Source organism: Sciurus carolinensis, chromosome 12 (genome assembly GCF_902686445.1).
Source record: "Sciurus carolinensis chromosome 12, mSciCar1.2, whole genome shotgun sequence".
NCBI classification, from domain to species: domain Eukaryota; kingdom Metazoa; phylum Chordata; class Mammalia; order Rodentia; family Sciuridae; genus Sciurus; species Sciurus carolinensis.
This window is the reverse complement of record NC_062224.1, coordinates 55,991,949-56,019,038: the sequence shown is the minus strand read 5'-3', so window position 1 is coordinate 56,019,038 and position 27,090 is coordinate 55,991,949. Positions and strand designations below refer to the sequence as shown.

The following is a 27,090-nucleotide window of genomic DNA, read 5'->3' as shown; positions in this document are numbered from 1 at the left end:
TTAATTTAGTGATTCAAATATGATCTGTTCAGAAGCACATAGCAGAAAATGAAATTGAGTCAGGAATTATGTGATGCATTCCTGATCACCATACATATTACCAAGGACCTTTAGGCTACTAGGCAAAAAGATTATATAATAGCATTATAATTGTAAGTTATAATTTATATATAACCTATGTTATTAAGAGTAACAATGTACGTGAAAACCCTGAAATCCAATATGGTAATTTTATCTAATCTGGTAACCTGTATTTAACCATGAAAAGGAGCTATTTGCTGATATATATGGGGTTATTTATGTAAATGAACTTCTTCATGTTGAAAGAGCCAGTTGGAGGAACAATTGGGTGACTAGATAGTCAGATATTCATAAGACAGCCAAATGTGATAGGTACAGATGCTTCCATAATTCTGATTATTTTGTTGGGTCCCATGAAAAGGGAACATCGAATCTCTTCTACCCCAATCTTTCTCTCCCTATCTACCCTTCAAGTGTTAGTATAGTAACACTATACCATCTGCCAGGCGCTAGATGATTTGAGGCCAGAACTTTTTCTTGTTTACTCTGGAATTTCTGGTGTATAACATACAGTAGGAGTTCAACTAATATCTATTGAACAACTTCAATAACTTCAGTGTGGAGATGAATCACAGCTCAGAGCTTTAACTATAAAGGACTAAAGGACAGGGAAACACACATGTAAGTGAAAAATGAGTCTTTGTTGAACATATCTAACTCCTTTGGGAAGGTGAACTGTTTTCACTTCAGAGACTCTCAGATCCTGAAATACTACTAGAAATGGGCTGAAAAAGTAAAACAGGGCAAGCTGATTCTTAGTTTCTGTTTCTCAAGCAACCTCTGTGACCTGAATTATGTACCTTTGAATTTTTGGGGTGGGTATTGGGGATTGAACCCAGAGCCTTGTGCTTGCAAGGCAAGCATTCTACCAACTGAGCTATATCCCCAGCCCCTTGTCCCTTTGAATTTTATATGTAAAAACCCTAACCCCCCTGTGATGGTATTTAAAGATGAGGTCTTAGGGATTAGGTCAAGAGGATGGAGCCTTTATGATGGGATTAGTGCCCATATGTGAGGAACCAGAGAACTCCCCACTTCTCTGCCTTGTGAGTGCCACAGCCAGAGGAAGGCCACCTTTAAGCCAAGGAAATGGTTTTCGCTAGGAACTGACCATTTTGGTACCTTGACCTTGGACTTCAGCCTCTAGAACTGTAAGAAAATAAATTTCTGTTGTTTAAGACAACTTTTCTATTATTTCACTGTGGCAACTCAAGCTGACTTAAAATAGCAATCAAGATATTTTAAGGACTATGGTAGATGAGTTAGTGGGATATTTCTTAAATTTAAGATTCCATGCTACTCTTATTAATAGGAAGAATAAAAATTTCTTGAGAAATTACTGTATACTTGGTATTTTGCTAAATGTTAAGGATACAAAGAAATTCCCTGTTCAAAGTCTACTTCGCAAAAAAAAAAAAAAAAAATACTCTTATACTTAATTCTAATATTTCCTCTCCAACACCTTCCCTAGTCACCCTCCCCAGCCCCTTGATGGGCTTAAGACTTTTCAGTGTTCTCAGTGTTTTCATCAGACTGCTTTTATAGCACTAATCCCATTTGATTAGTTGTACATTTACATATCTGCTTGTTTATCTGGTGAGTCTTTGTTTTAGTCAGCTTTTTAGCTGCTGTGACTAAAAGATCTGACCAGAACAATTTTAGGGAAGAAAAGTTTATTTGAGGGCTCACAGTTTCAGAAGTCTCAGTCCATAGAAGGCTGGCTCCATTCCTTGGGGCTCCAGATGAGGCAGAACCTCATGGCAGAAGAGAGTGGCAGAGGGAACCAGCGCATGTGGTGATCAGAAAGCAGAGAGAGAGGTCTCCACTTGTTAGATACAAATAAATACCCAAAGCCACACTCCCAATTTCCACCTCCTGCAGCCACACCCTACCACTTCAGTTACCTACCAGGGGATTAATTCACTGATTGGGTTAAGACTCTCACAACCCAATCATTTCTTCTCTGAACCTTCTTGCATTGTCTCACAAAGGAACTTCTGGGGGACACCTCACATCCAAACCGGAACAGTCTTGTATTTCTCTTTGTGCCAATCCTCGAAAAACATAAAGTGCTTGATTCTTATTTGCTAACTAAATGAGTTGATTAGCAGATTCTCTCATGAAATTGTTAAGAATGCATGTTCTGGGTAAGTTGACTTTGATTTTATTTGAAATCTGTCTTCATCATTCACTAGTTCTATGACCTTGAGTAAGTTGCTTCACCTCTCTGCATTTCCTTATTTTTAGAGTGGGGATAACTGAATTTATGTCAAAGTTTTATCATGAGAATAAATGGGATTGTACATATATAAATCTAGGACTATACATTAAATATTAATACCACTATTATTATCATTATTTTAGGTCCCTGCCTTGTACAAATGTATTCTACAAAATGTGTGGGGGAGAGTGAGAGAAAGTCTATAAAGATACTTGAAGCATGGTCAATGCTTTGAGTGTTTATAATCCAACAACAGCAATAAGGCAAACACAAAATATATAGAAGGAAAGTAGGTATTCACAGAAAATTTCAAACATGAAGATAGGATTTTATATTCCAAATAATATATTATGGCTCATAAGGAACTAATGTCCTGTTCATTTGTTATTTTCCATTTGATTCTCTTTTTCTTTTTTAACTAAACCAAGATTTAGATAAAGTCACTCACCAGAGAGGATTTTCTTCCTTTTAGAAAGCTCTTATCTCAGTTGGTGAGTCACTTGATCCAAATTCATTGCTTTTCATGAAATGAGCTGGCTCAGTTCACAGAAGAAAGCTGAGAGCACCTCTAACAAACCCGATGATGTAGGTCCAGGAAGAACACAAGGCTGGGAGCAAAGACAACTGACTCAACCAGCTAACTAGTTCTGTGATTTGTGGAAAAATTGTTTTCAAGTATCCCTGTACATTTAACATGCTCAACTATGCTTTGCAAAACAGTTTTTATTGTATATTTTGAGTCATTGGCCAGTACATACTGTACACTTCACAATGTGCTTGGCTGAGTCACTAATCAACAAGAGTATTCTCCTGGGAAAAACGTGTTTTCAGTTATTGAGAATTTGCATTTTCTACTAATAGAGGCTTAAAAACTGTGAAAGTCAATAAATTATGCATGGTGAAATGTATTAGTTTCTTGCTGGTCATGCTGTTAAATGTTTGATTGCTTTTGTGAAAGCTAGAAAACCTATAATTAATAAGTTTTCGAAGCTATAGAGCAGGATTTTATAATATAATGAACCCTGGGTTTCATGAAATCATTTAAGTTCCAGAACTTTACTAAACACATTTCCCCCCCAGAAATGATTAAAATGCTAAGATTATATTAAAGCTGGTATTCTTAAAAGATTTATTTTCTTTTAAGTGAGAATAAAGGGCTGTCCAAAGGACCGTTAAGATTAATGTGACACATCATATGATGATTATATTTTAAAAATTAAATCTCATTTTGGCCACATATTTAAGAACTGTTTTGTCAAAGGGTTTTTGTGTGTGGTGTTTGGGTTGAAATAGAATACTAAAATTTTTCCTAATAATAAAGACTTGCAGTGGTAGGGGCAGAATCTAGTTGTTTGATTTTTAGGCATTGTTTTTGTTTGGACCTGGAATGTTCCCCAACGGTCCATGTGCTAAAGGCTTAGTTCATAGCCTGTGATGCTATGGGGAGGTGGCAGAACTTTTAATAGGTGGGACCTCGTTGGAGGAAGTAAGGTCATTGGAATCATATCCTTGAAGAGGATATTGGGATCCTAGACCCTTCCTGTCTCTCTCTTTGCTTCCTGGTTGCCATGAGGTGAACAGCTTCCTCTGCTGCATGTTCCCACCGTGACATACTGAGCCCCATAAACCCAAACCAACAGCCCAAGTGACCAGTGACTGAAATCTCTGAAACAATGAGCCAAAAGACGTTCATCCTCCTTTTAAGTTGATTCTCTCAGGTATTCTGTCACAGTGATAGAAAGCCAACTGATAGGATTATGTTTGGTGCTCCATCTCCACGATGCTACACAACCTTCTTTCATCTCTCAGAGCACCCACCACCTCTTTGTCTTGTAGTCCAGGCCAGAAAATGTGTCCCCTTCCATTGCAGATGGTAGGTCAAACATCTCACTTCTTTTCTAAAATACTTAAATCTAGCATTTGTTCCTTTGTGTGTTCTAGACCTTGGTTTGGGGAGAGGGGTGGACTCTTTAACTCATCATCATAATTAGTACAGTTTAGAGATTTGGATTCCTGTGTGTTCTTAGAATCATCACCATCAAGTTTCAGGAAACTTGCTCCCAGGCCAAGTCATAACTCCTATATGCTACTTTGCAGACTTCTTATCCATATGCTTTCCTTTCTATTCTTGATGTCCTTCATTGAATTTTAAAAGTTTGTGGTCATTAATGCTTTGTTTTTCTGAGTGAAAGCAATAACTATATATTAGAATAGCATTTAATTAACAAACTGGGTCCCAGATTTTCCAAAAGGTATTTTTAGTTTACCTTCCTATGAACAGGCAGTTCTTTGAAAATTGTAATCATAGTATTTTAGGTCAGAAGGATCTTTGAATGGATGTAGTTCAATTTCCTGATTGAGGAAAATAAGCAACAGGGAGTCATTAAATTATTGTTGAAAATTACACAGTTTATTAGTGGCCAAGCTATGACTAAACTTATGAATACGTTTATGACTAAACTTTTAACTTCTAGTACATTGTTTTTATTTGTTTTGCTATCCAAAAGAATTGCATATTATTTTTATGATGATATTTGAACTATAAGGTAATTTCAAGTAAGCATTGTAGAAGACCTAAAGCTGAGCACAAATTTAAATATTAAATCGAATGCATAGTATACATGAAAAAAAAAATAGCTCTGTGCTCTCATGGGAGATTACCTAGCCCTGAAGTAGGAGCTTAGCTGTCTTTATACTTTATATTTTGCAAAATAGGCACTTCAGGGGTGAGGCAGCTGACTGTAGGTAGGAACCAGGCATTGCCTGTCATATATGGTTGGGAATAAGAATTGAAGGGATCTTAACATGTAAGGGACCAATAGCACTCACTCATTTAACATATTGGTTCCTTTTTAATGGATATTTTTGCTCTAAAGTCTGTAGGCAAATGATATGTTTACTGAATTTTATTTATTTATTTTTTAATGACAAGAGTTTGTTTTTTTTTTTTTTTCAACTTTTCTATTCTTCCCCTTTTTAAACTTCAGTTTTCCAATACAGGACATTTTCTTGATGTTTGTTTGTTTGTATTTCTGCTTTGCTCACTTGGATCTTTCAAGTCTCCTTACCTGTAAGGTGTGTTCATCTTCCCCTCCTGCAGGCAGCCTGGGATCCTCAACACCCCTCCTCTCCAACCAGATCTTTTCCCATCAAGAAAAGAAATGTCCTCTTGGATGTCTGATTAACATTTGGCCTTTAGTTCAAAATTGAGCTTTTGTTTGCTTAGATGGAAAATCCTCCTAAGCGTCTTCTTCCTCATTTCTATGCCACTATGAACACAGTGATGTTCTTCCATTTCCCACCTTACAAAATTGTAGTTGACTGATTTTTTTTTCTAATCCACAATATCATTCTGCATGAATGACCTTATGAATTTCTTATTTCCAATGTGTTTCTTTTTGTTTTGTTTTGTTTTGATTTGTTTTTGTTTTTGATTTGTTGGTTTTGGGGAATGAACTAAGGGTCTCACTCATAATAAACATGCACTTTACCATGAAGCTCCACCCCTGGCCCCACTTCCAATGTCTTTGAAACTGGCTCTTTCTTTTCTTTTTCCATGATACCTGTAATATTTAGACCCTCTCCATCTCATTCATGATATCGGTAACAGACTTCTAATCACAATCTCAGATTTCTTTATTCCAACAAAACCTTCACACATCTGCCAAAATAATTTTGCCTATGTGTTAGAAGTGGATTGAATGGATATTTATTGAGAACTTAGTATGTGCCAGTCATGTATTACCTCGATTAATCTCAAACACCACAGGATGTATTTTTTCTTACCATTAGTATTATTATTAGCAAACATATATTGAGCACTTACTATGTGCAAGACAGTGCTTAGTACTTTATTTAAATTACTTGAATTCTTATAACCTTATGAGCAGATACTATTATCAACTCCACTTACAGATGAGATTGAAGCTTTAGGGAGGTAAATAATCTGCCCACCACATCGTTTGCAAGTGAATTAGTACCTAGACAATCTGATTCCAGAACACAGTAAAATAAAAACTCAGTATTATAGAGGAGGAGTATGCATCTCAAAGAGTGTTTCAGGCGGGGCCCGACGGTGAACACCTGTAATCCCAGCAGCTCGAGGCTGAGGAAGGAGGATCACAAACCAGCATCAACAACTTAGTGAGACCCTGTCTCAAAATAAAATATAAAAAGGACTAGGGATGTTGGATCAGTGGTTGAGGGCCCCTGGGTTCAATCCCTGGTACAAAAAGAGAGAGAGAGAGAGAGAAAGAGAGAGAGAGAGAGAGAGTGTGTGTGTGTGTTTAAGTCCTCTACCTTTCCCCTGAAGCTTCTCATGTCAAGGTCTTTCCCCTCAATCTCAGAAGATGACCTTGTTTCCCAACTTCTATCTAATTATCACTAAATAGTTGGTATTAGAGGGTCTATCCTTGGCCCTCTTCTATGTTAACTCAAAGCCATCGGCTCTTGATCTTTTTGGTCATGGAACTCTTTTAAGAATCTGACAAAACTTGAACTTTCTCCCCAAAAATATGCATATAAAGATACAAAAAAACTTCAGCCAGGTGCCGTGGGTGGCATGTGCCTGTAATCCCAGTGGCTCAGGAGGCCGAGGTGTGAGGATTTCCAGTTCAAAGCCAGCCTTAGCCAAAACAAGGCACTAAACAACTCAGGGAGACTCTGTCTCTAAATAAAATACAAAATGGGGCCAGGGATGTGGCTCAGTGGTCAAGTGCCCCTGAGTTCAATTTCCAGTACCAAAAAAAGAAAAAAAGATAAAACCTTCATTGTGCTCTAGGGAGCTCTAGGACTCTTAAAATTTAGGAACTTATGCTTTCATATGTAAAAATAGGTTTTTACATGGATTAAAGCTTTAAAAGTAAAACATAAAGCAAAACAATAAAAGAAAATTATAATAAAATACAGAAAATTTTGTTTCACTTATTCCTAGGCTAAGGAAAGCTTTTCTAAGTGTGCCATCAAGTCAGGAAGTCACACAGAAAGGGACAGATTTGACTTCATACAATTTTTTAAATTCCTTAAAAGGTTATTCCTAGCAATAAAATACAAGGAGAGCACTGTTTGCAAGGCAGAAAATCTCTCCATGATGTGAACTGCCCTCTTACCTCCAGTGACAATCACATTTGCTTTTATACAGTAGCAAAATGTATTTGCTCCTCTTGGCATGGCAAACTCTCTCACAGGCCTGGGAAACAAATAGAAGTAAAATGAATCTATTTTTCTTTATAAAACTAATTTCAACTTATAAATAAATTTTATTTAATGGACTCATTCCTAAATTGTTTGTAAATCCATTTGCCCACAGAAAATGTAAATAATGATTGACTCATTACTGATCTACAGAATCTACTTACTCCATGTAGTAGTTTGGACAAGTGTCCCCCAAAGGTCCATGTGGTATGGGTTTGGTGCCCAGCCCTTAGCATGATTGGGAGGTGGTGGAATCTTTAAGATGTGGAGACTAATGGGAGGTCTTGTGGACATTGGGGTTGTGCCATTGAACCCCATACCCATCTTCTTCTCTTTGCTTCCTAGGTGCCATGAAGTGAACAGTTTGCTCCACCATAAGCTCCCACTATGATGTGCTGCCTTTCCATGGGTCCAAAAGCAATAGGTCAATCAACCATAGACTGAAACCTCCAAAATTGTGAGCCAAAATACACTTCTTTAAAAGTTTATTTACTTCAAGTATTTGTTACGCCATTTTTAGTCTACTGATGTAAGGAAACTGGTAGCTCATTGGATTTGGCCCTTAGGACATGATTTGCTAAATCTGGGCTTGAGATGCAAGTGCAGACCTATAATAGTTCCACCTCATCTCCTCAGTATTCGGATATTTTTTCCCTAATGCTTTTCAGTATATTTGTTAGTTCTTAGGGGAACAAGAAAAAAGAATTAACATTTATTGAGCACTGACTGTGCCAGGCATCAAACCAGGCACTTCATGTGAGTTAACTCAAGTACTTTTCTTAAGACTGGAAGCAAGCTATGTTCATTCCCATTCACAAACGGGAAAGTTCAGGCTAAGAAGAGCGAATGGTAATGTGTTTGATGGTCACAGAGCTAGTGAATGCTGGGACAGATGCCAATTCTGTCTAGCTCCACAGAAGTCCTATGGAAGGGCACTACTTCTTTCCAACATAAGCTGTCTCTGAGTTGGGTGACTAATGAAAAGAAGTACTGAGTAGTTAATTGCTCATCTCTTGGAAACTGTCAAGCTATCAAAGGGTTAAAGGTTCAACTTATGTGTTACAACAGGCCAATATGTTCCATATAGCATAATTAATTGAAGATGTTCATTTTCTTCCTGGTATGAAACTCCATTTCTGAAATTTCCATAAAAAATTATAACCAGAATGGTAATTGCTTCTGAAACGGAAAATTTTTTGTGAGAGAGAATCTTTTTTCTGCCTTTTTGGGAGTTGTGCTGGATCCGATTTTAACAGCTGGCCAATTATGTGTTTGTATAAATGCAGTTTCATCTGGCTCAACTTGAAACTCATTATAGGAAATTGCAGAAATGGGAACATGTTAAGTATGGAGAGGGAAGCAACCCAACTCTCATTCTACTGAGATGACTTTCCAATGGCCATGGCAGTTCAGGAAAACATGATTATGCTGTACACTCAAGAAACCTCTTCAGTTTCTAGATTTAGAAAGAGAGTGGTCCAAGTGAGGAAGTCACTGAAAAGCTCAGTCGGAATCTGGTTGATCAGATCAATGATCACTGTTTGCTGAGGTTGTCTGAGTATTTTTGTCTCACAGTTTCCTGACTCTCAGCTGCTTTTATCACCAACAAATTGCAAGAGATAGGGTAAATACTAGGAAGCTTAGCATTGGTCTCAAAAACAGACTCCAAACTCTTGCAAAACAGATGCTCTTTGGAGCAAAGACTAGAATGTACTGGTTAGTTAGAAAATTAAACCTTCTAGATAATCTAAATGTTCATAACTACGAAGTAGTAAATACGTGGAACACTATGAATGGTAAGAATTTAAATTCCCTACAATATCATTACATAATTAAAAATATGCACTTTAAAGGAAACATATACACCAAAAGATGCATTAAACCAAATAGAATGACTGTCACCCGCTCCCGCCCCATGTATGAATGGAATGGAGTAAAGAATAAAAAGGAGTAAAATAAGATAGGAATAGTATGGGAGTATGATTAACTCAACTCTGCTCTTGAAACCACACACACACACACACACACACACACACACACACATACAAATTAGATTTGTCTGGAATCATATTAGTTGAAGGGCATATTTTCTCTACAAAAAGTGGTAGGTATTTAAAAGTGAGATGAAATATATATACATATGTATTTCTACCTCATTTAAAAAAATGTTTCTACCTCATTTAAAACTTAATACAAAGATTGACAACCTCACTGACAGATCCTAACACTTGGAAAAAGGCAATATGGAAACCATCATCACTTGTTTCCGAAGGAAAACAGAGTTCTTTCCCTTTCCTCCAGTGTTGGAGTATTTATTATTCTTGTGGGTTTTGACAGCACATGGAGCTCAAAGTCTTTTTTTAAAAAATTCTATTCTTCATGAAAAGGCTTAAACAAGTATAAGCAAAAAACTCTCAACTGTTACAGCATTTTATACTTTTCAAAGCACCATCGCCCATCTTAGCTTATTTGAGCACCACAAAATTCTGTGGGAAAGAAAGTTAAGACTTTCCATTTATAAATGAGGGTATTAAGGTTCAAATAACTTAAGAAACATGCCCCACCTTACGTAAGTGGCACATAAGTGGCAGAAATGGCATTAGAATTCATTTGTAATCCCACAAATTTTTTCCTTCACTCACATTCTACCTTGGTAAATAGTACCATGTAACACTCTTCCCAACCAGAAGCCTGACAGTCACCTGCAGCATGCACATTCTCCTCTCGGTTTTTGCGTGAGTCTATCTTCACCTCATGCACATCTCTGCTTAAACTTTGTCTCCTCTTGACCAGCCAACATAACATATTGTCTCCAATCTTTCTCCATCCTCATTCATTTCCATTATGCAATCACCTGAGTTTGTGTTACTTATTTATTTGTTCATTATCTGTCTCCCACTAGAACATGAGCTCCATGAGAACAGAGAGTTAGTGGGTTATTTTGTACCATTATATCACTATTTGGGACAGTTAGTTTCTGGTCTTTCATAGATGCAATAAAAATTGTTAGGAATAAAAAAATGAAACAGGTCCCTCTCATCCAGTAGGTAACTAATTCTTCTCATGGAGTGGGTTACTGATTCTTATAAATTAGGCAAGAATCTGTTCTCTCTTCATCTTTACTTTCACTGGTTAAGTTAAAATCCCCATCTTCTGAAGTATAGCATATCTTCCCTAACTGTTCTCCCTCATTTTCATTTGTCTTTTCCTAATCTATTTTTCACCTTAATACTAAACACACGTTATCACTTTCCATTTAAAGTATTCAGTGGTTTCCTATAGCTTTTGTTTTTAGATTCCAATTCTTTATCATGATATTTTCAAGTCTGGTTTGTCTAGCCTCATTTTCTTCTACTCTTCTTCTCTCAGAGCTCCAATCCCATCAACCACTGACAACTTCTAGAACTCACCTTCTTTTTTACTTCCATACTTCGCAAGTGCCATTTCTTTAATGTGTCTATTGTCTACTGCACTGCCCTTTAATTGCTTTGCCTGGGTAACTCTTACCAGTTCTCTAATTCTCAGCATGTGTGACGGCTCCTTCAGGAAGACTTCCCTGATTTTTCTCCCCCTCAGTCCTACCTGAAGATGCCCCTGGCATTCTTTTCTGCTCCCATATTCCTTTCTTGCATCTACATCAAGGCACTCTTGCCTTTTGTGGGAATCATTTATTTGTTTTCTCTCTCACTAGGCATAAAATCAAGGACCTGGTTTTATCATCTTTAAATTCCCAGCACCTAGCATGGTTCCTCAAACAATATGAATTTGCTCAAAATATGAATATTCAGATTCTTGCTCTAGAACTTATTTTGGGAGTCATCTAATGTAGACTTTTCAAATTATGAAACAATCATAAAGAGAATGTTGGATATGTGAATAAATAATTTTAGTGTCTTGCAGAGACACACCCTAAAATATAATTAACTTGCAATAGTACAAAAATTGAGACATGAAAGGGGTGTCAAACCTAGTCCTGAAAGGGAGGAGTTGGAGAAAGGTTGGAAAAATTCCCTGGAACCGGTATTATCTGATCCTTAATGGGTCATGCAAGTGGGGGAAAAGGAAGAAGGCCCCAAACATGCACAAAGTCCCCTCATGGGGTATGCAGGAAGCAGCAACAAGTTCAGAATTATAAGTCACTAATTTCAAGGGAATGAGAGATAAGATTAAGGGGATAGTTTGCAGGGGCCAGATCACACAGATGTGCTCTCTGCAGAGAATAGAGATAAGTGAAAAGTATTGAGATGGCTAGATGTCATCATCAGGAAAACATGCTGAAAGATTAGCGGACAGTAGTTTTGACAGCAGTAAATCTAAAGCAAGAGACCAATTGAAGACAAGAACCTGGAGAGTGGGAGGGATAGAAACAAAGAATATAAGACCAATTCAGTGAGTGTTTATGAAGTAATGTAGACAAATGGTTATCAATGGTTTGTGGGGGTTGAGAGTGAAGAGTCATGTGAGGTTATCAAATTTCAGGCTGGAGTGCTAGATGTATCATGCTGTCACCAAACAAAATACAATATACTGTAGTATGTATATATTGAGAGGTAGGGTAAGTTCATTTCAAATATGGTCATATGAGTTTGAAGAGCTATGAGATATGCAGGTGGAGATGGTGAGTAGGTATACTTACATACAAACTTCAAGGTAGCTTGGGTTTCACCAATACCAAGAAGAGCATAGAAAGTAAGACAAAATGTTGACTATGGAGAGAACTCTTGAAAATGCCACTGTTTAATGCAGGCACACACAAAAAATAAGGAAAAAGAATAAACACTAGGTAAGATGCTTCCTGAAAATCACTTTCAAGAAGCCAGGAGGAGTTGCTACTTGAGTAAGATGAGCAATGCTGATGCCCCAAGGCAAACTTATTCCACAGAACCGGATGGGGAGAAGCTATGTTAGAAAGGATCATGGAGGAAATGAACAATGTCAAGGAAGGGGAGGCAGTTCATGCAGAGTTCTTTCCAAAAGTTAGAAAAATAAGGGAAGAAAAGGAATAGCATAGTCATTGGGAAGATATTGTAGACCAAGGAATGACTTAATGAGATTGGAAGAGGCTTCATCATTATAGGTTGAAGATAAGGAGAGTGGGAGAAACCAATATGACATGATCCTGGAGAAAATAGAAGGAGTTGAACACAAGGTTACCAATGGAGGGTTTTGATAGCTCAATCTCTAAACAAAAACAAAAGCAGTAAAGATAGTTGTGACCAGAGATGATTTTGGAAGGTATTGGAGAGTTCCTCTTGAGGTCTCAAGGTTTTGTGTCATAGAGGAGGGCAAGACATCAGTGGGAAGTGGAAGGTGGTGAAGTCTGGAATAATTACTGAGGGGGATGGAAGAGAAAATATACCAGAAGTGTGTAAATGGAGTGTAGGCTCAGACTCTGCTCAGCAGAAGAACGGAGGTGTTCCTGGTTGGTGAGTAGGCAGACGGGATTGAGGGCAAAGAAGAATGCTGACATGAGCTCAGATGATAAACCTCGGGTGCAGGTGGGTAAGGAGGAAAGAGAGAGGACAAGGAGAAGACTGCATACAACTGAGAGATCGAGGTATTGGAGACCTCAATGAGATCATTGGGGGGTTAGTGGGAATGAGAGCATTCAAGAGCTCATAAGGTAAGGCACAGAGTCTCAGAGAGGGATACTGGAATTTCTGAAGGGATTAGTTCTAGGCGCTGTGAGTTAGTACCTGCCAGTGTTGTACTAATCCTTTTATTTCTATTTTAAAATATCTGCATTGATACTAGGCAACTAACACCAATGTAAAGATACTCTAATTTAGGAAAGAAGAAATGAGCTATTTCACCCATCTAAATGCAGACGACTTGGCATGTTTATTGTGGCTGCTGTAAATTTTCTTGTTAATGAAATCATTGCCAATTTTGCTTTTTTAGTCCCTTCTGTAAAATAACTTGTTATCTTTCTGAACGTGCCAGAAGGCTATCACTTATCATCACTTTTTCTGAATTTATTTTATGCCTATGATCATAAACCATTCAGTTGGCCTTTAACACAATGATTTCCATGGTTAATTATCATCCTATATGATAGTGTGCTAGTAAAAGTTTAATACTCAGCTGGGGCCAAGGAGGGGAAAGGCTCATTACTTTCAGGTTTTTCTGTTTGTTTATTTTGCGGTACTGGGGACTGACCCCAGGGCCTCACACATACTAGGCAAACACTGAGTTATATCCTTGGTCCTTTAAAAAACTTTTATTTTGAGGCAAGGTCTCACTAAGTTTCCCAGGCTGGCCTCCAACTTGCAATCCTCCTGCCTCAGCCTCCAAGAAGCTGGGATTTTAGGTGTGCACCACCATCTCTGGTGTGTTTGCCATTTTCCTTGGGTTTTTTATTCCTACTATGGCCAATTTAACATCTTTGAACATGGATTTGAGAAAAGATTTAACTATACATCATTATGTAGATTTCTAAGTTGTGGAGGGTACAAAATGTGAAGAAGATAAACAATAATAAATTAAAGTAAAATAAATGTGAAGTGATGGGTTTGCATAGTTGTTACTTATATTTTTAATATAAATTTTGAATTTATAAATTTAATTTTTGGTAATGGCAGTGGTTAACAACAGACTAGGCAGATTCAGAAATCTCAGCAAATCAGCTCTCATATGCTGATATGCACTGACTTCAACATACAGTTTTATGTCTGTATTTTTGTTTTCCCACTTAGATTTTAAGCACTCAGAGGCAAAGGTCATGACTTAAATATATTTACTGATTATTTGTTAATAATAGATATGGATTCCTTAGAAAACTTGGAATGGAACCACCATTTGACCCAGATATCCCACTCCTTGGCCTATACTATACACAAAGGACTTAAAGTCAACATACTACAGAGATGTAGCCACATTAATGTTCATAGCTGCTCAATTCACCATAGCCAGATTGTGGAACCAACCTAGATGCCCTTCAATTGATGAATGGATAAAGCAACTTGAGATATATATATATATATATATACACACACACACACACACACACACACACACACACAATGGAATATTACTCAACCATAAAGAAGAATAAAAATTATGGCATTTGCAGGCAAATGGATGAAGTTGGAGAATATCATGCTAAGTGAGATAAGTCAAGCCCCAAAAACTGAAGTGCAAATGATCTTGCTGATAAGCAGATGATGATACATAATGGGGGGTGGGAGGGAGGCAAGAGTGGAGGAAGGAGGGACTTTATAGAGGGAAAAGAGGGGTGGGAGGGGAGGGGGGAAGGAAAATAACAGAATGAATCAAACATCATTACCCTATGTAAATGTATGATTATACAAATGGTACACCTCTACTTCATGTACAACCAGAAAAACAAGTTGTACCCCATTTGTTTACAATAAAATAATAATTGATATGTTTCTGGATTAAAGGTTAAACTACTATACCCATTACCACAGTATCCATTACTAGTTGCCGCCTTATCTATTATAATTATCCTCCTCAATATGTACTGGATACATTTGTACTGGTAAAATTGTTGTATGTTAGTGTACCTTGGAAAAGAAAACTGTTTAGATGTTGAAGTAGAATATATGTCTTTTATAGGCCCGCAGGACATATTGTACTTGTATGTTTTCCCAACGCTTCTCTTTGGTTATGAATGTATCATGAATTGGCTGCAGAGTATAAAATCAAACTGAATATAAAGTTGCATCTATTTCTTAATTAAATGTTTCAGAAATGCACTTCTTTAAAATGTCATTATGTTAATCATTAGCAGTTAATTACATTACTGAAACTCTGCAATTAATTATGCCATATAAATGACATTTGTGGAATCAGATCTAGTGTCAAGAAATGAAACTATTTTTAACTTACTGTGAAAATTTAATTCATCTTTCAGTGCAATGTATTATATACCAACATAAACATTTTCAGTTTTTTCTAAATGAGTAGAAAATGTATAATTTTCAAAAAAATGTAGTCACTCATCTTAGAGATGTGATATTCTGTTCTTCTATTAAATATCTAATTGTTATTCCATTGTTTAAATTAAAACCATGTAATTTAAGGAAATTCTGCCTTTAGATAAGCAAAGTATATTTTTTTCTTTTCCATTTTTTTTGTAAATGTTATTTTAATAACATAGCTCAAGAGATCTAGACGGCATCATTGTATTTTGTAAATGACTATCATTTTTTCTCAGTACTGCTTTACACTAAGTATGAAGGGTAAAGAAGCCAAGTCCTACCTAAGTCTTAATTATATTTCAACATTCATTGTTTACATAGAAAAGGTGCAGCAAATTCAATTTTAAAAGTTCTTTGTATATTTTGGGTAACAGTTCTTTATCAGATATGTCATTTGCAAATATTTTTTCCCAGTCTGTGGCATGTCTTCTCATTCTCTTGACAGCATCTTTCAAAAGGCAGAAGTTTTTTTCATGTCAATCATGGATCACACTACCAGTGTTATCAGGTATTTGTTCTTTACTGTTATTGTAAAATATTTTCAATTGTTTCGTTTTTCTAATTTCTCTGTGAGCTGCTAACAGTGTTAAATGTAATGTAAATAAATGATGACTTTGAAAGGGATATCTCTCTGCCTGTCATCTCACAACATCTGCAAGTTTATTTTGCTTTAAATAACGGTTTATAATATTTTATTGACAAAAAAGAAAAAAGAGCAGAAGGTTTTTATTTTAATGAAGTCCAGCTTATCAATTATTTTTAATGGATCATACCTTTGATGTTGTGTCTAAAGAGTTGCCATACCATAGTCACCTAGATTTTCTTCTGTTATCTTCTAGGAATTACAAAGTTTTGCATTTTACACTTAGGACCATCTTCCAGTTAGTTTTAATTTTTATGAAAAGAGTAAAGTCTGTGTCTAGATTTTTTCTGCATGTAGATGTCCACTTGTTCTAGCACCATTTGTCCAAAAGTTCATCTGTGCTCCATTGGATTGTCTTTGCTTCTTCGTCAAAGATCAGCTGACTCTATTTGTATAGGGGCTATTTCTGGGTGTGCTATTGTTTTGCCAATCTAGTTGCATATGCTTTTGCCAATGCCACACTGTCTTGACACCCACAGCTCTGTAGTGAAGTTGGTAGTTCTCTTGAAGTCAGGGAGTGTCAGCCCTCTGTCTTTGTTCTTCAATATTGTGTTGTCAAGTCTAAGTCTTTTGCTTCGCCATATAAACTTTCAAATTAGTTTGTTGAGATCCACAAAATAATTTATTGAGGTTTTGATTGGAATAGCATGGACAATACAGACCAAGATATTAAAAATTGACCTCTTGATGATAATGAGTTTTCCTGTCTATGAACACAGAATCTCTCTCCATTTATATGGTTCTTCTTTATTTCATCAAAGTTTTATAGTTTTTCTCATTCAAATCTTGCATTTATTTTGTTAGACTTATTTAGGTATTTTGTTTTTTTAGATGCTAGTGTAAATAGTATTGTTTTTAATTTCAAATTCTACTTTTTCTTTTTCTATTATAATATAGAAAAATGATTGACTTTTGTATATTAACTTTATATTATGCCAACTTGCTTCAATTGCTTATTAGTTCTAAGAGTTTTCTGATTAATTCTTTTGGATTTCCTTCATAGATAAGCACATCACCTGTGAACAAAGTTTTTTTTTTCTTTCCCAATCAGTAGGTATTTTTTGTTTCTTTTTTTTTTGTTTTTCTTGTCCTAATCCATTAGCTAGAGTGTATAGATGTTAAAAAGGAGTGGAGAGAGGGGATATCTTTGTCTTATTGCTGGACTTTATAAGAAAGCTTCTAGTTTCTTGCCATTAACTAACATTAAGTAAGATGTTAGTTGTAGGTTCTTTGTAGATGTCATTTATCAAACTGAAAATATTCCTTCTATTGCTACCTTGCTGAGAGTTTTTATCTTGGTGTCAGGTTTTGTCAAATTATTTTTCTGCATCTATTAGTATGACCATGTAACTTTTCTTCTGTAACCTATTGATATGATGGATTACATTAGTTGATTTTTGAATGTTGAATTGACTTGTATACCTGAGATAAATCCAACTTGGTCATTGTCTCGGTCAGCTCAGGCTGCTATAACAAATGGCATAAGCAACAAACACTTATTTCTCACAGTTTTTGGAGACTTAGAATCCAAAATCCAGGTGTCAACAGGGTCAGGTTCTGGCGAAGTCCCTCTTCCAAGTTGTAGATTGTTGTTTTCTCCTTGTATGCGTTCTCCTTTTATGCAGGAGGAAAACTTGGGAGTTCTCTGGATTCTGTTTTATAAGGGCACTAATTCCATTCATGATTGTTTTATCTTCATTATCTAAATTACCTACCCAATGGTAGAATTTAAAAATATGAAATTTAAAGGAACACAAACATTCATCTATAATATTCAAAATGTGTGCTTTTTTTCCTACATTTTTGGATTTGATTTGCCACTTTTGAGGATTTTTGCCTTTATGTCTGAGAGAGATATTTGTTGTTAGCTTTATTTTCTCATAATGTCTGTCTGGCTTGGGTATTAGGGTAACATTGGCCTTATAGAATTAGTGCAGAAGTGTTCCCTCTGCTTCTATTCTCTGTAAGAGATTGAAGAGAATAGATTTAATTTCTCCGAAATGTATGATAGAATTCATCGATGAAACCATTGAGCTTGATGTTTCTGTGGAAAGTTAATTAATATTTTCTTATATAAAATTAATAAATACAATTTTTAATTTCATTTAATTTTTTATTTGTTCTTTTTAGTTATACATGACATTAGAATGTATTTTGACATAATGGAGAATAACTTCTCATTTTGTGGTTGCACATGGTGCAGAGTTACACTGGTTGTGTATTCATATATGAGCATAAGAAAGTTATGTCCAATTCATTCTACTATCTTTCCTATTCCCATCCCCTCTCCCTTCTGCCGCCCCCACCCCCGCCCCTACTCCTCCGTGTCCAATCTGGTGAACATCCGTTCCACCTCCACCCTACTGTGAGTCAGCATCTGCATATCAAAGAGAATATTTGACCTTTGGTTTTTGAGGGGTTGGCTTATTTCACTTAGTATGATAGTCTCCAGTGCCATTCATTTACGGCAAATGCCATAATTTCATTCTTCTTTATGGCTGAGTAATATTCCCTTGTGTATATGTAACCCATTTTCTTTATTCATTTCTCTGTTGAAGGACACCTAGATTGGTTCCATAGCTTGGCTACTATGAATTTAGCTGCTATAAATATTGATGTGGCTGTGTCACTGTATTGTGCTGATTTTAAGTCCTTTGGGTATATACTGAGGAGTTGGATAACTGGGTCAAATGGAGGTTCCATTCCAAGTTTTCTGAGGAATCTCCATACTGCTTTCCAGAGTGGTTTGTATCACATCCTCACCAACATTTATTGTTACTTGTATTCTTGATAATTGCCATTCTGACTGAAGTGAGATGAAATCTCAGTGTACTTTTAATTTGCATTTCTCTAATTGCTAGTGATGTTGAACGTTTTTTCATGTAGTCATTGACCAATCATATTTCTTCTTCTGTGAAGTGCCTTTGATTCCATTTCTTTAGTAGATATGGTCCTTTTAGATATCTGTTTCTTCTTATGTGTTTTGGTGCATACACATTAAAATTGTTATATCTTGTAGGAGAATTGACATCCTAAACACTAATTCCCTTCTTTTTCCCTGATAAGTTTCTTGTTCTAATGCTTCCCTGTCAGAATACACCTACTCCTATTTTCTTTTGATTAATAATATGGCACATTTTGTATTTTCTTTGTCTCTTTTTAATCTATATATGTCTTTATATTGAAAGTGTGTTTCTCATAAACTATATAATTGGGTCTTATTTTTTATCCCTCTGACAACTTCTTTCTCTTAATTGGTGTATTTAGATTATTGACATTTTAAGAGTTTATTGATGTAATTGAATAGATATCTACTACATTTATTACTGTTTTTTATTTATTACCCTTACCCTTTGTTTCTTCAGGTTTGGGAAATTTTCTGATATTATTTCATTGAATAGGTTGTTCATTCCTTTGGTTTGTATCTCTGTGCCTTCCTCAATCCCAATAATTCTTTAATTTGGTCTTTTCATGATGTCCCATAGTTCTTGGAGATTCTGTTCATGATTTCTTACCATCTTCTCTGTTTGGGCAACTTTATTTTCAAGATTAAATATTTTGTCCTCATTGTCTGAGGTTCTGTCTTCCAAGTGGTCTAGTCTTTTGGTGATGCTTTCCATTGAGTTTTTTATTTGGTTTATTGTTTCCTTCATTTCAAGGATTTCCATTTGGTTTTTTTTGAGAATCTCTATCTCTTTGTTGAAATGATTTTTTGCTTCCTGCAGTTGCTCTTTCAGCTTATTCGTATTATCATTCATTGCCTGCATTTGCTCTCTTATCTCATCCTTTGCTTCGTGAATCATCTTAATCATGTATAATCTGAAGTCCTTTTTTGACCTTTCTTCTAACATACTGTCATTGGATTCTATTAATATAGAATCTAGATTTGTTTGGATCATTTTCTTTCCTTGTTTTTTCATGTTGTTCATGTATCTTCCCCTCTAGCAGTGCAGATCTGGGGTATTGCAGATTTCCCCCTATAGGCTTATAGTGGTCCTATAGGTTTCCAAAACCCTTTCTTTAAGGGGAGGATCAATATTAGCAGTGCCCAATTCAGACACTATGCAATCCTAGACCAAATAGCCCCTATGAGGACAATAACAATATTGTCATAATAAACAGAATGAGTTCAAATATTATCTTCAGTAAACAGATTTGCAATAAGGCCTGCAGTTTCTAATGGAGGACAAAGAGGATGCAGATAGATGTAGAATGTAGCTGTTAATAGGATAAGAAAAGAATACACAGAAGTTCTAGATAATAGAAAGGGTGAGAGTGTAATCAAAAGAAATTGAATGTTAGGCTGCAAAAAAAGGAAAAAGAGACTCTGAGGGAACAGGTAAACAAAAGGAAAAGAGAGCAAGAAAATTAAAGAAATAAAAACTTAAAATTTTTCAATAAGGAGAAAAAAGAAAATTTACAGTATAACAGTCATATAGTAATGAAACCTCCCAGTGTACAGTAGCCTGATGCATGAGAGGTACCTGACAATGAGCTTCAAGCCTCCAGCAGGCGTCTCAGGATGGGATTTGCCCCACCTAAAGATCGGAGCTACGGCTTCCAGGATTATCCAAGATGGCCGCTCTGGCTTTGAAATGTGTTGGCAAATGGGGAGCTGCAGCTCAGGGTGTGGCTGTGGTCAGCAGGAGGTCCTGGAGGCGGGATGTGGTTGGTCAGGCAGGGTTCCTGGAGGTTGGGTGTGTTTGGTGTGGTTGCGGGATCCTGGAGGCTGGGTGCAATCAGTCAGTCTGGGGTCCCAGTGATAGGGCGCAGTCAGTTGGTCTGGGGGTCCTGGCAACAGGGAGCAGTCAGTCGATGTGAGGGCCCCAGAGGCAGGGAGTGATCAGTCGGGTTGAGAGATCCTGGAGATGGGGCTCAGTCAGTCTGGTCAGGGGTCCTATGGGGCCTGGCTGTTGTCTGAAAATGGCAGCAGCCATGTGTAATCAAACCTGCAGGTACTGTAACAGTGAACTTCCAGGCAACAGCAGGCAGCTGGTGCTCCACTGGCGGTCAATGATCAGTTTGCTGACTGTTGTCGGACGATTGGGAGGTGAACCTCATGCGTTGGGTGATGGATAGGTGTAAGGCAGGCAATGGACAGGCAAGAGGCAGGCAAATGGCGGATGATAGGCGCCTGACAGTGAGCAATCTGCACTCAAAAAAGGCGTCGATATGCTGGCTGACTGCAGGTGGTCACAGCAGACAAATGGGGTAAACAGCAGGGGATTGATAAGCAGCAAAAACTGCCTCACCAAGAAACAGATATCCTCTGCTTGAAACCGGAGTTACTGAGCGACAAGGAACGCAGCCTCCCTCTAGTCTGCCATCTTGGGTCTCTTACCCTTTGTTTCTGTTTTTGTCTTTCCACTCTTTTTCTGCTTTCATGACTCTAATTGAACATATTCTATGATTCCATTTTCTTTAAATTTTTCCTTCTCTTCCTTTTCCTTCTCCTCCTTTTCTTCTTCTCTTCCTCCTTCTCTTTCTTCTTCCACTCCTTTTCTTTCTCCTTCCCTTTTTAACTTTTTTTAGAGGTTGCCCTAGAGTTTGTAACATACATTTACAACTAATCTGAATAAACTTTCAAATAACACTATAAAATGTCATGAGTAATGCAATAGCTTATAATTAAACTAATTATTAATTATAATTATTAATTCTTTCCTCTAGATCCTTGTTTATTGCTTTATTATTTTACTTATGTATAAGCATACATAAGCATATACATATACACAGGATCAAAGATGGTCATTGATATTATTTTGAACAGTCTGTTATTTGTTGAATCATTTACAAATAATAAAAATAAGGTATTTCATCTTCACTTTTTCTTTGATGCTTTTCCTTTTTTATGTAAAAATAAATTTCTTACCTATATCATTTTCCTTCTCTTTGAAGAACTTCTCTTAATATTTCTTGCAAGACAGACCTACTGACAACAAATTCCTTCAATTTTTACTTGTTTGAGAAAATTTTATTTCATCTATCCTTCTGAAGACATAATATTGCAGGATGCAGAATTCTAGACTGGTTTTTATTTTCCTTTTTTTCTCCAACACTAAATATTTCACATTACTCTCCTGATTGCAGAATTTCTTAGAAGTCATATATAATTATTTTCTAGAGATAAGGTGTTTTTCCCTCTGTCTTCTTTCAAGATTTTTTTCTTTATCTTTGATTTTCTGTAGTTCAAATGTACTATGCCTACATACAGTTTGGAGTGTGTGTGTGTATGTGTGTGTGTGTGTGTGTGTGTGTGTGTGTGTGTATGTGTTTGGCATTTATTCTTCTTGATGTTCTAAGAGATTCCTGAGTTTGTGGGGTTTTTGTCTAATATGCATTTGGGAAAATTCTCAGTCATTGTCACTTCAAATATTTCTTTTCTTCTTTTTTCTTCTGTATGCCATTACAAATGTTCCACCTTCTACAGTTAACCCACAGTTCTTGGATATTCTCTTACTTTTCTGTCTTGGAAGTTTCTACTCATATTCTCAAGCTCGTAGATCTATTTATTACTTATTTATTTATTTATTTATTTATTTATTTATTTATTTATTTATTTTTGGTACTGAGGATTGAACCCAAGCACTGATCCTAAGTCACATCCCCAACCCTTTTAATTTTTTATTTTGAGACAGGGTCTCAGTTTGCTTACAACCTTGCTAAGTTGCTGAGGCTGGCTTTGAACCTGTGATCCTTCTGCCTCAGCCTCCCGAGCTGCTGAGATTATAGGCCTGTGCCACCGCACATGGCTCATAGATTCTTTTCTAACCATGTGCAGTCTTCTAATGAGCCCATTGAAGGTATTTTTCATTTTTGCTAGTGTTTTGATCTCTAGTGTTTCTTTTTGATTCATTCATAGATTTTCCATCTTTCCGCTTATATTACATATGTTTTTGCTTGCTGTTTACTTTATCCATCACAGCCTTTAGCATGTTAATCCTAGTAGTTTTAAATTCCATGTACGATAATTCTAATATCCCTGCTATATCTGGGTCTAGTGCTAATGCTAGCTCTTCTGTCTTTTAGTATGCCTTTGAAATTTTTCTTGAATGTCACACATGATGCAGAGGTAAAAGGAACTGCTGCAAATAGGGTTTTAGTAATATGGCAGTAAGGTGTGGGAAAGAGGTGCCCATTGTGCCCATCAGTGCTGAAATTAGGTGTCAGTCTTTTAGTGAGCCTATGTCTCTGAACTGCAAACTTCACAGTGCTTTCAGTTTGCCCTTAGTTAGGGTTGGAAGGTTAGAGTGAATTGGAATTGAATATTTCCCTTCTCTCAGGTTGATTAGTCTCTGATAAAATCCCTACAGTTTAGGGCCTGTTAATACAGTTTCTCTGAACAGTAGGCCTTGTTAAGAACAGACTACGGTATTTCAATCCAATTCCTTTTTTCCTCTTCCTGCCAGAAGCATGAGAGGATTTTTCTCTAGTGTTTACTGTGACAACTTGTGAGCTCCTAGAGACAAATCTACACCATGTAGGGTGCCCTGTGCCTGGGCCCTTGGATTTTTAACACTAAGAGACATCCATGCTCAGTACCCAGAAATGTGTTAATAAAAGTTTAGCTCATTCTATCCTGCTATATCAGGTGTTCTGGATGTTTCTGCATATGAATTTCAGTTCAGTATATTGTGATCTACCTACCTGTCTCCCCAATTTGAAGGCAACAAAATTACCCTATGACCTCATATATCTGACATATCTAAGAATAACTTAACTGTTGAGTTTTCGATTTTTTTCACGTTTTTTGTAAACTTGTTTTTCGGATGGAATGAAAACTTCCAAGCTCCTTTATGCCATACTGGGAACAAGAAGTCTTGATAAATTTTTCTAAGACATCTTTCATGGGGTATAATTTACATGCCATAAAACTCACCATGTATAAGTGTCTAATTCAACAATGTATTTATGTAATAATCCCCACTATAAGTTTTAGAACACTCAGTTTCATCACACTCAAAAGTTCCCCTGTGCCCATTTGGTATCCCTGCTCCTACCACCAGCCCTAGGCAACCACTATTCTGCCTCTATACATTTGCCCTTTTTCTACATTTCATATAAATGGAATCATATAATATTCAGGGGATTTCGTCCAGCTTTTGTCACTCAGCGTAATGTTTTGAAGTTTGTCTGTTATAGCACATATCTTAATGAATTTTTAAAGTGAAAAATTAAAATGCAATCACTGTTCTCTAGTTATTAACAAGCATTTAGCCAGACTGAAAATAAGTCAATCCATTATTCATGTTCACCTTTCTATAAGAATGCCATCTGGTGTATCACACACAAAACATGAGTGTGCTAGGTACAGCCAATACGAACTACTGGCTAGTCTAAACAATGATTTTAAAAGTATGAAGTTTGATCAACAGACCAATATTTTGAAAATATAGTTATACCTGCAGCTATATTGATCTATTCCAGTAGATTATAGTGATAAATGACAAATGAGCAAAACTGCTCTGAAGAGCATATTTGCATGAGCAACTTCAATTTCCTCCTGAATATCTGATTAACCTTATCAAGCAAATGGAATAGTTAACATCTGATTTTTCTGAAAACAAGTTTGAAAGTTCTAAGGCTGTAATGGTTTATTATGGTAAAAGTTTTGAAAGTCACAGAATGTTCACATATATAAACCATTGTACTTACAAATTGTCCTCAAGTCTCTTCAAGGATTCCAAAACTAATGAATGAACACTGTCTAAGGAGCAGGATCCAAAGCAATTTAGGGTTGGAATATATCTAATTTTCATAACCCAGTCATTATGTAGTTTCCTTTTAACACTGGTAATGCAAAAAAAAAAAAAAGGGTGGAATATTATGTTAGATACACAAACACATTTCTATTTAGCATCTGAATTGCCACTCTGAGTCATGCTAAAAATACAATATATTTCTATGCATTATGCCCCTTGTAACTGTTTAACTAAATTTTCCTAATCTAGCATATTTAAAATGGAAAAATAAATTTAAAAGATTCTCATCAATTTTTGAGCTATAAAAATCAGAATTAAAGGAAAATTCAGAATGACCTTGGTCTCCAATTGACAATATCATCCATATTTTGCTGAAAAAATTCTGATCCTCCAAGTGGAACAGTATGTTTCACATTGGTTTATATCTTATGAATCAATTCACTTGAAATATACATGTGCATTTTCCATTAATTTTCACAACTGAAGAAGTGGGAAATTTGAAATCCAACCACTGGAGAAGGGTAGGATAGAATACCCACTGTATTCCTTGTCCAAGGATTGCCCTTCATCAGTTCACAGAGCATTTGAGTGGGAGGCTTAAGACCAGAAGCCAAAAATCTCTGCCTCAAAAATCTTGTCTTAACCAGGAATAAGTCATCCACATGGTGTTATATTTATTCATATTTAATGATTTATTTGTTTCCTCATTCACATATATTAATGACTTACTTATCCCAGGTACCAAGGACATAAAGGTGATGATTAAGATGAAATTCTTCTCACCATGTTGCTTAGATTCTGGTTGAAGAATAGACATGTTTACAACTCAAGGTATAATAGCTCCACAATATGGGATTAAGCAGGGTAGAGCCAGATTGTGTTTAATTCTGAACTCAGGATGCTGGCTAATTCTTTCTTTATTCTGTGTATCAGTGTTTGCTACCTATGTTCCCACCCATTTGAAATGAATGAATTCTTGTAGATGTCAACCACAAGAAAACTTTCATAATGACTCCAGAATTTAACAGTCCCTTGAGCCTTAATATTTTGCATTCTGTCAAGTTTTATGAATTCTTGGTATAGGAAAATGTCTCAACATTCAGCCTATCTATACATGTGAGTCTTGAAAGACTGAAATAATCTACATGATTGTATTGTCTACATGTAAATAACAACCCACAAGAACCAGTGTGAATTAACATTCATTTGGCTATACCCAGATTCCTCAAACTCCCCAGATTCCAAAATCTCAATTCTGATTATGCCTAATAGAAATAGGAACTGAAGAATGGGCCACAGGGTTTCAGACAAGTGGTATCCATCTCAGTAAAGATTCATGTTGTAGCTTTTGGTGAGCCTTTGGGGAGGCCTGCACTACTCAGATATGAGGGGAAGAAAGTGAAGCCAGTTTCTTAATGACTGTCATTCTTAGGGTTCCAGGACTGGGGCTAGTCTTAATTCATACAATTGAAATGAGCTTTAAATCACATATTCTAGCCCTGAGATTACTTATTTGTTACATTAATAATAAAGTATAATCCCACATTTAAAAAATTTTTTTTGATTATTAAAGAAAAATGTTCTTTGTAAAAAATTTTAGGAAGCAAAAAAACAAACCAGAAAACAAAAATCATGTCTCTGAAGTCCCATAGAGACTTATTGGTAATATTTTGGATAATAACACTTAGTATTTGTCTAAATAAAAATACATATATATGCACTGTATTTACAGAACTGGACTGTAGCATTTATAGGTAATTTTTGTGTGTGTAGTAGGTATGATGCTGAGGAGTGACCCCTGGACTTTTCATATTCTAGGCAATCACTCTACTATTGAGCCACAACTTCAGCCCAGATAAGTTGTTTTTCACTTAACATTATATCATAAACATTTTTCATATTTTAAAATATTTTCCAAAATACATTTTAACGGGTACATGGTGTTCTCTAATATGGTTATACTATGATGTGATGCCATAAAAACTTTTGGGAGTCTGACAAAAATGTATCTTATATATAAATATACTACATATACGTGGACATATTTACAAAAAACATAAATGTTCATTTATAGAAGTAATATCTTAATTATTTATGTAAATTAAATAAATGTAATCATTTAATTAATTATTTCCCTATGATGGATGCTAGACAATTTACTGTTAGAAATTATGCTATAACAAATATACTGATATTTCTGAACCATCAGGGATCAGGTTCCAATGTATAAATGTTTATTAGGCACTTGATACATCTTTCCCAATTGCTTTCTGGAAAAGTTGATCTGATTCACTCTTCCCCATTTTT

At 36.1% G+C, this 27,090-nt stretch overlaps 1 protein-coding gene across 1 annotated transcript in view; it reads right to left on the bottom strand.

The window, feature by feature from the left end:
- The window catches only part of Wdr64 (WD repeat domain 64), a 136,758-nt gene that overhangs the window by 71,706 nt on the left and 37,962 nt on the right, over window positions 1–27,090 (bottom strand). The window contains exons 8-9 of the mRNA XM_047521396.1: window positions 24,737–24,871; window positions 7,411–7,490 (exon numbers count right to left, since the gene is read on the bottom strand). Of these exons, the coding sequence (XP_047377352.1) occupies window positions 7,411–7,490; window positions 24,737–24,871 (215 nt within the window). The remainder of the gene's footprint in view (window positions 1–7,410; window positions 7,491–24,736; window positions 24,872–27,090) is intronic.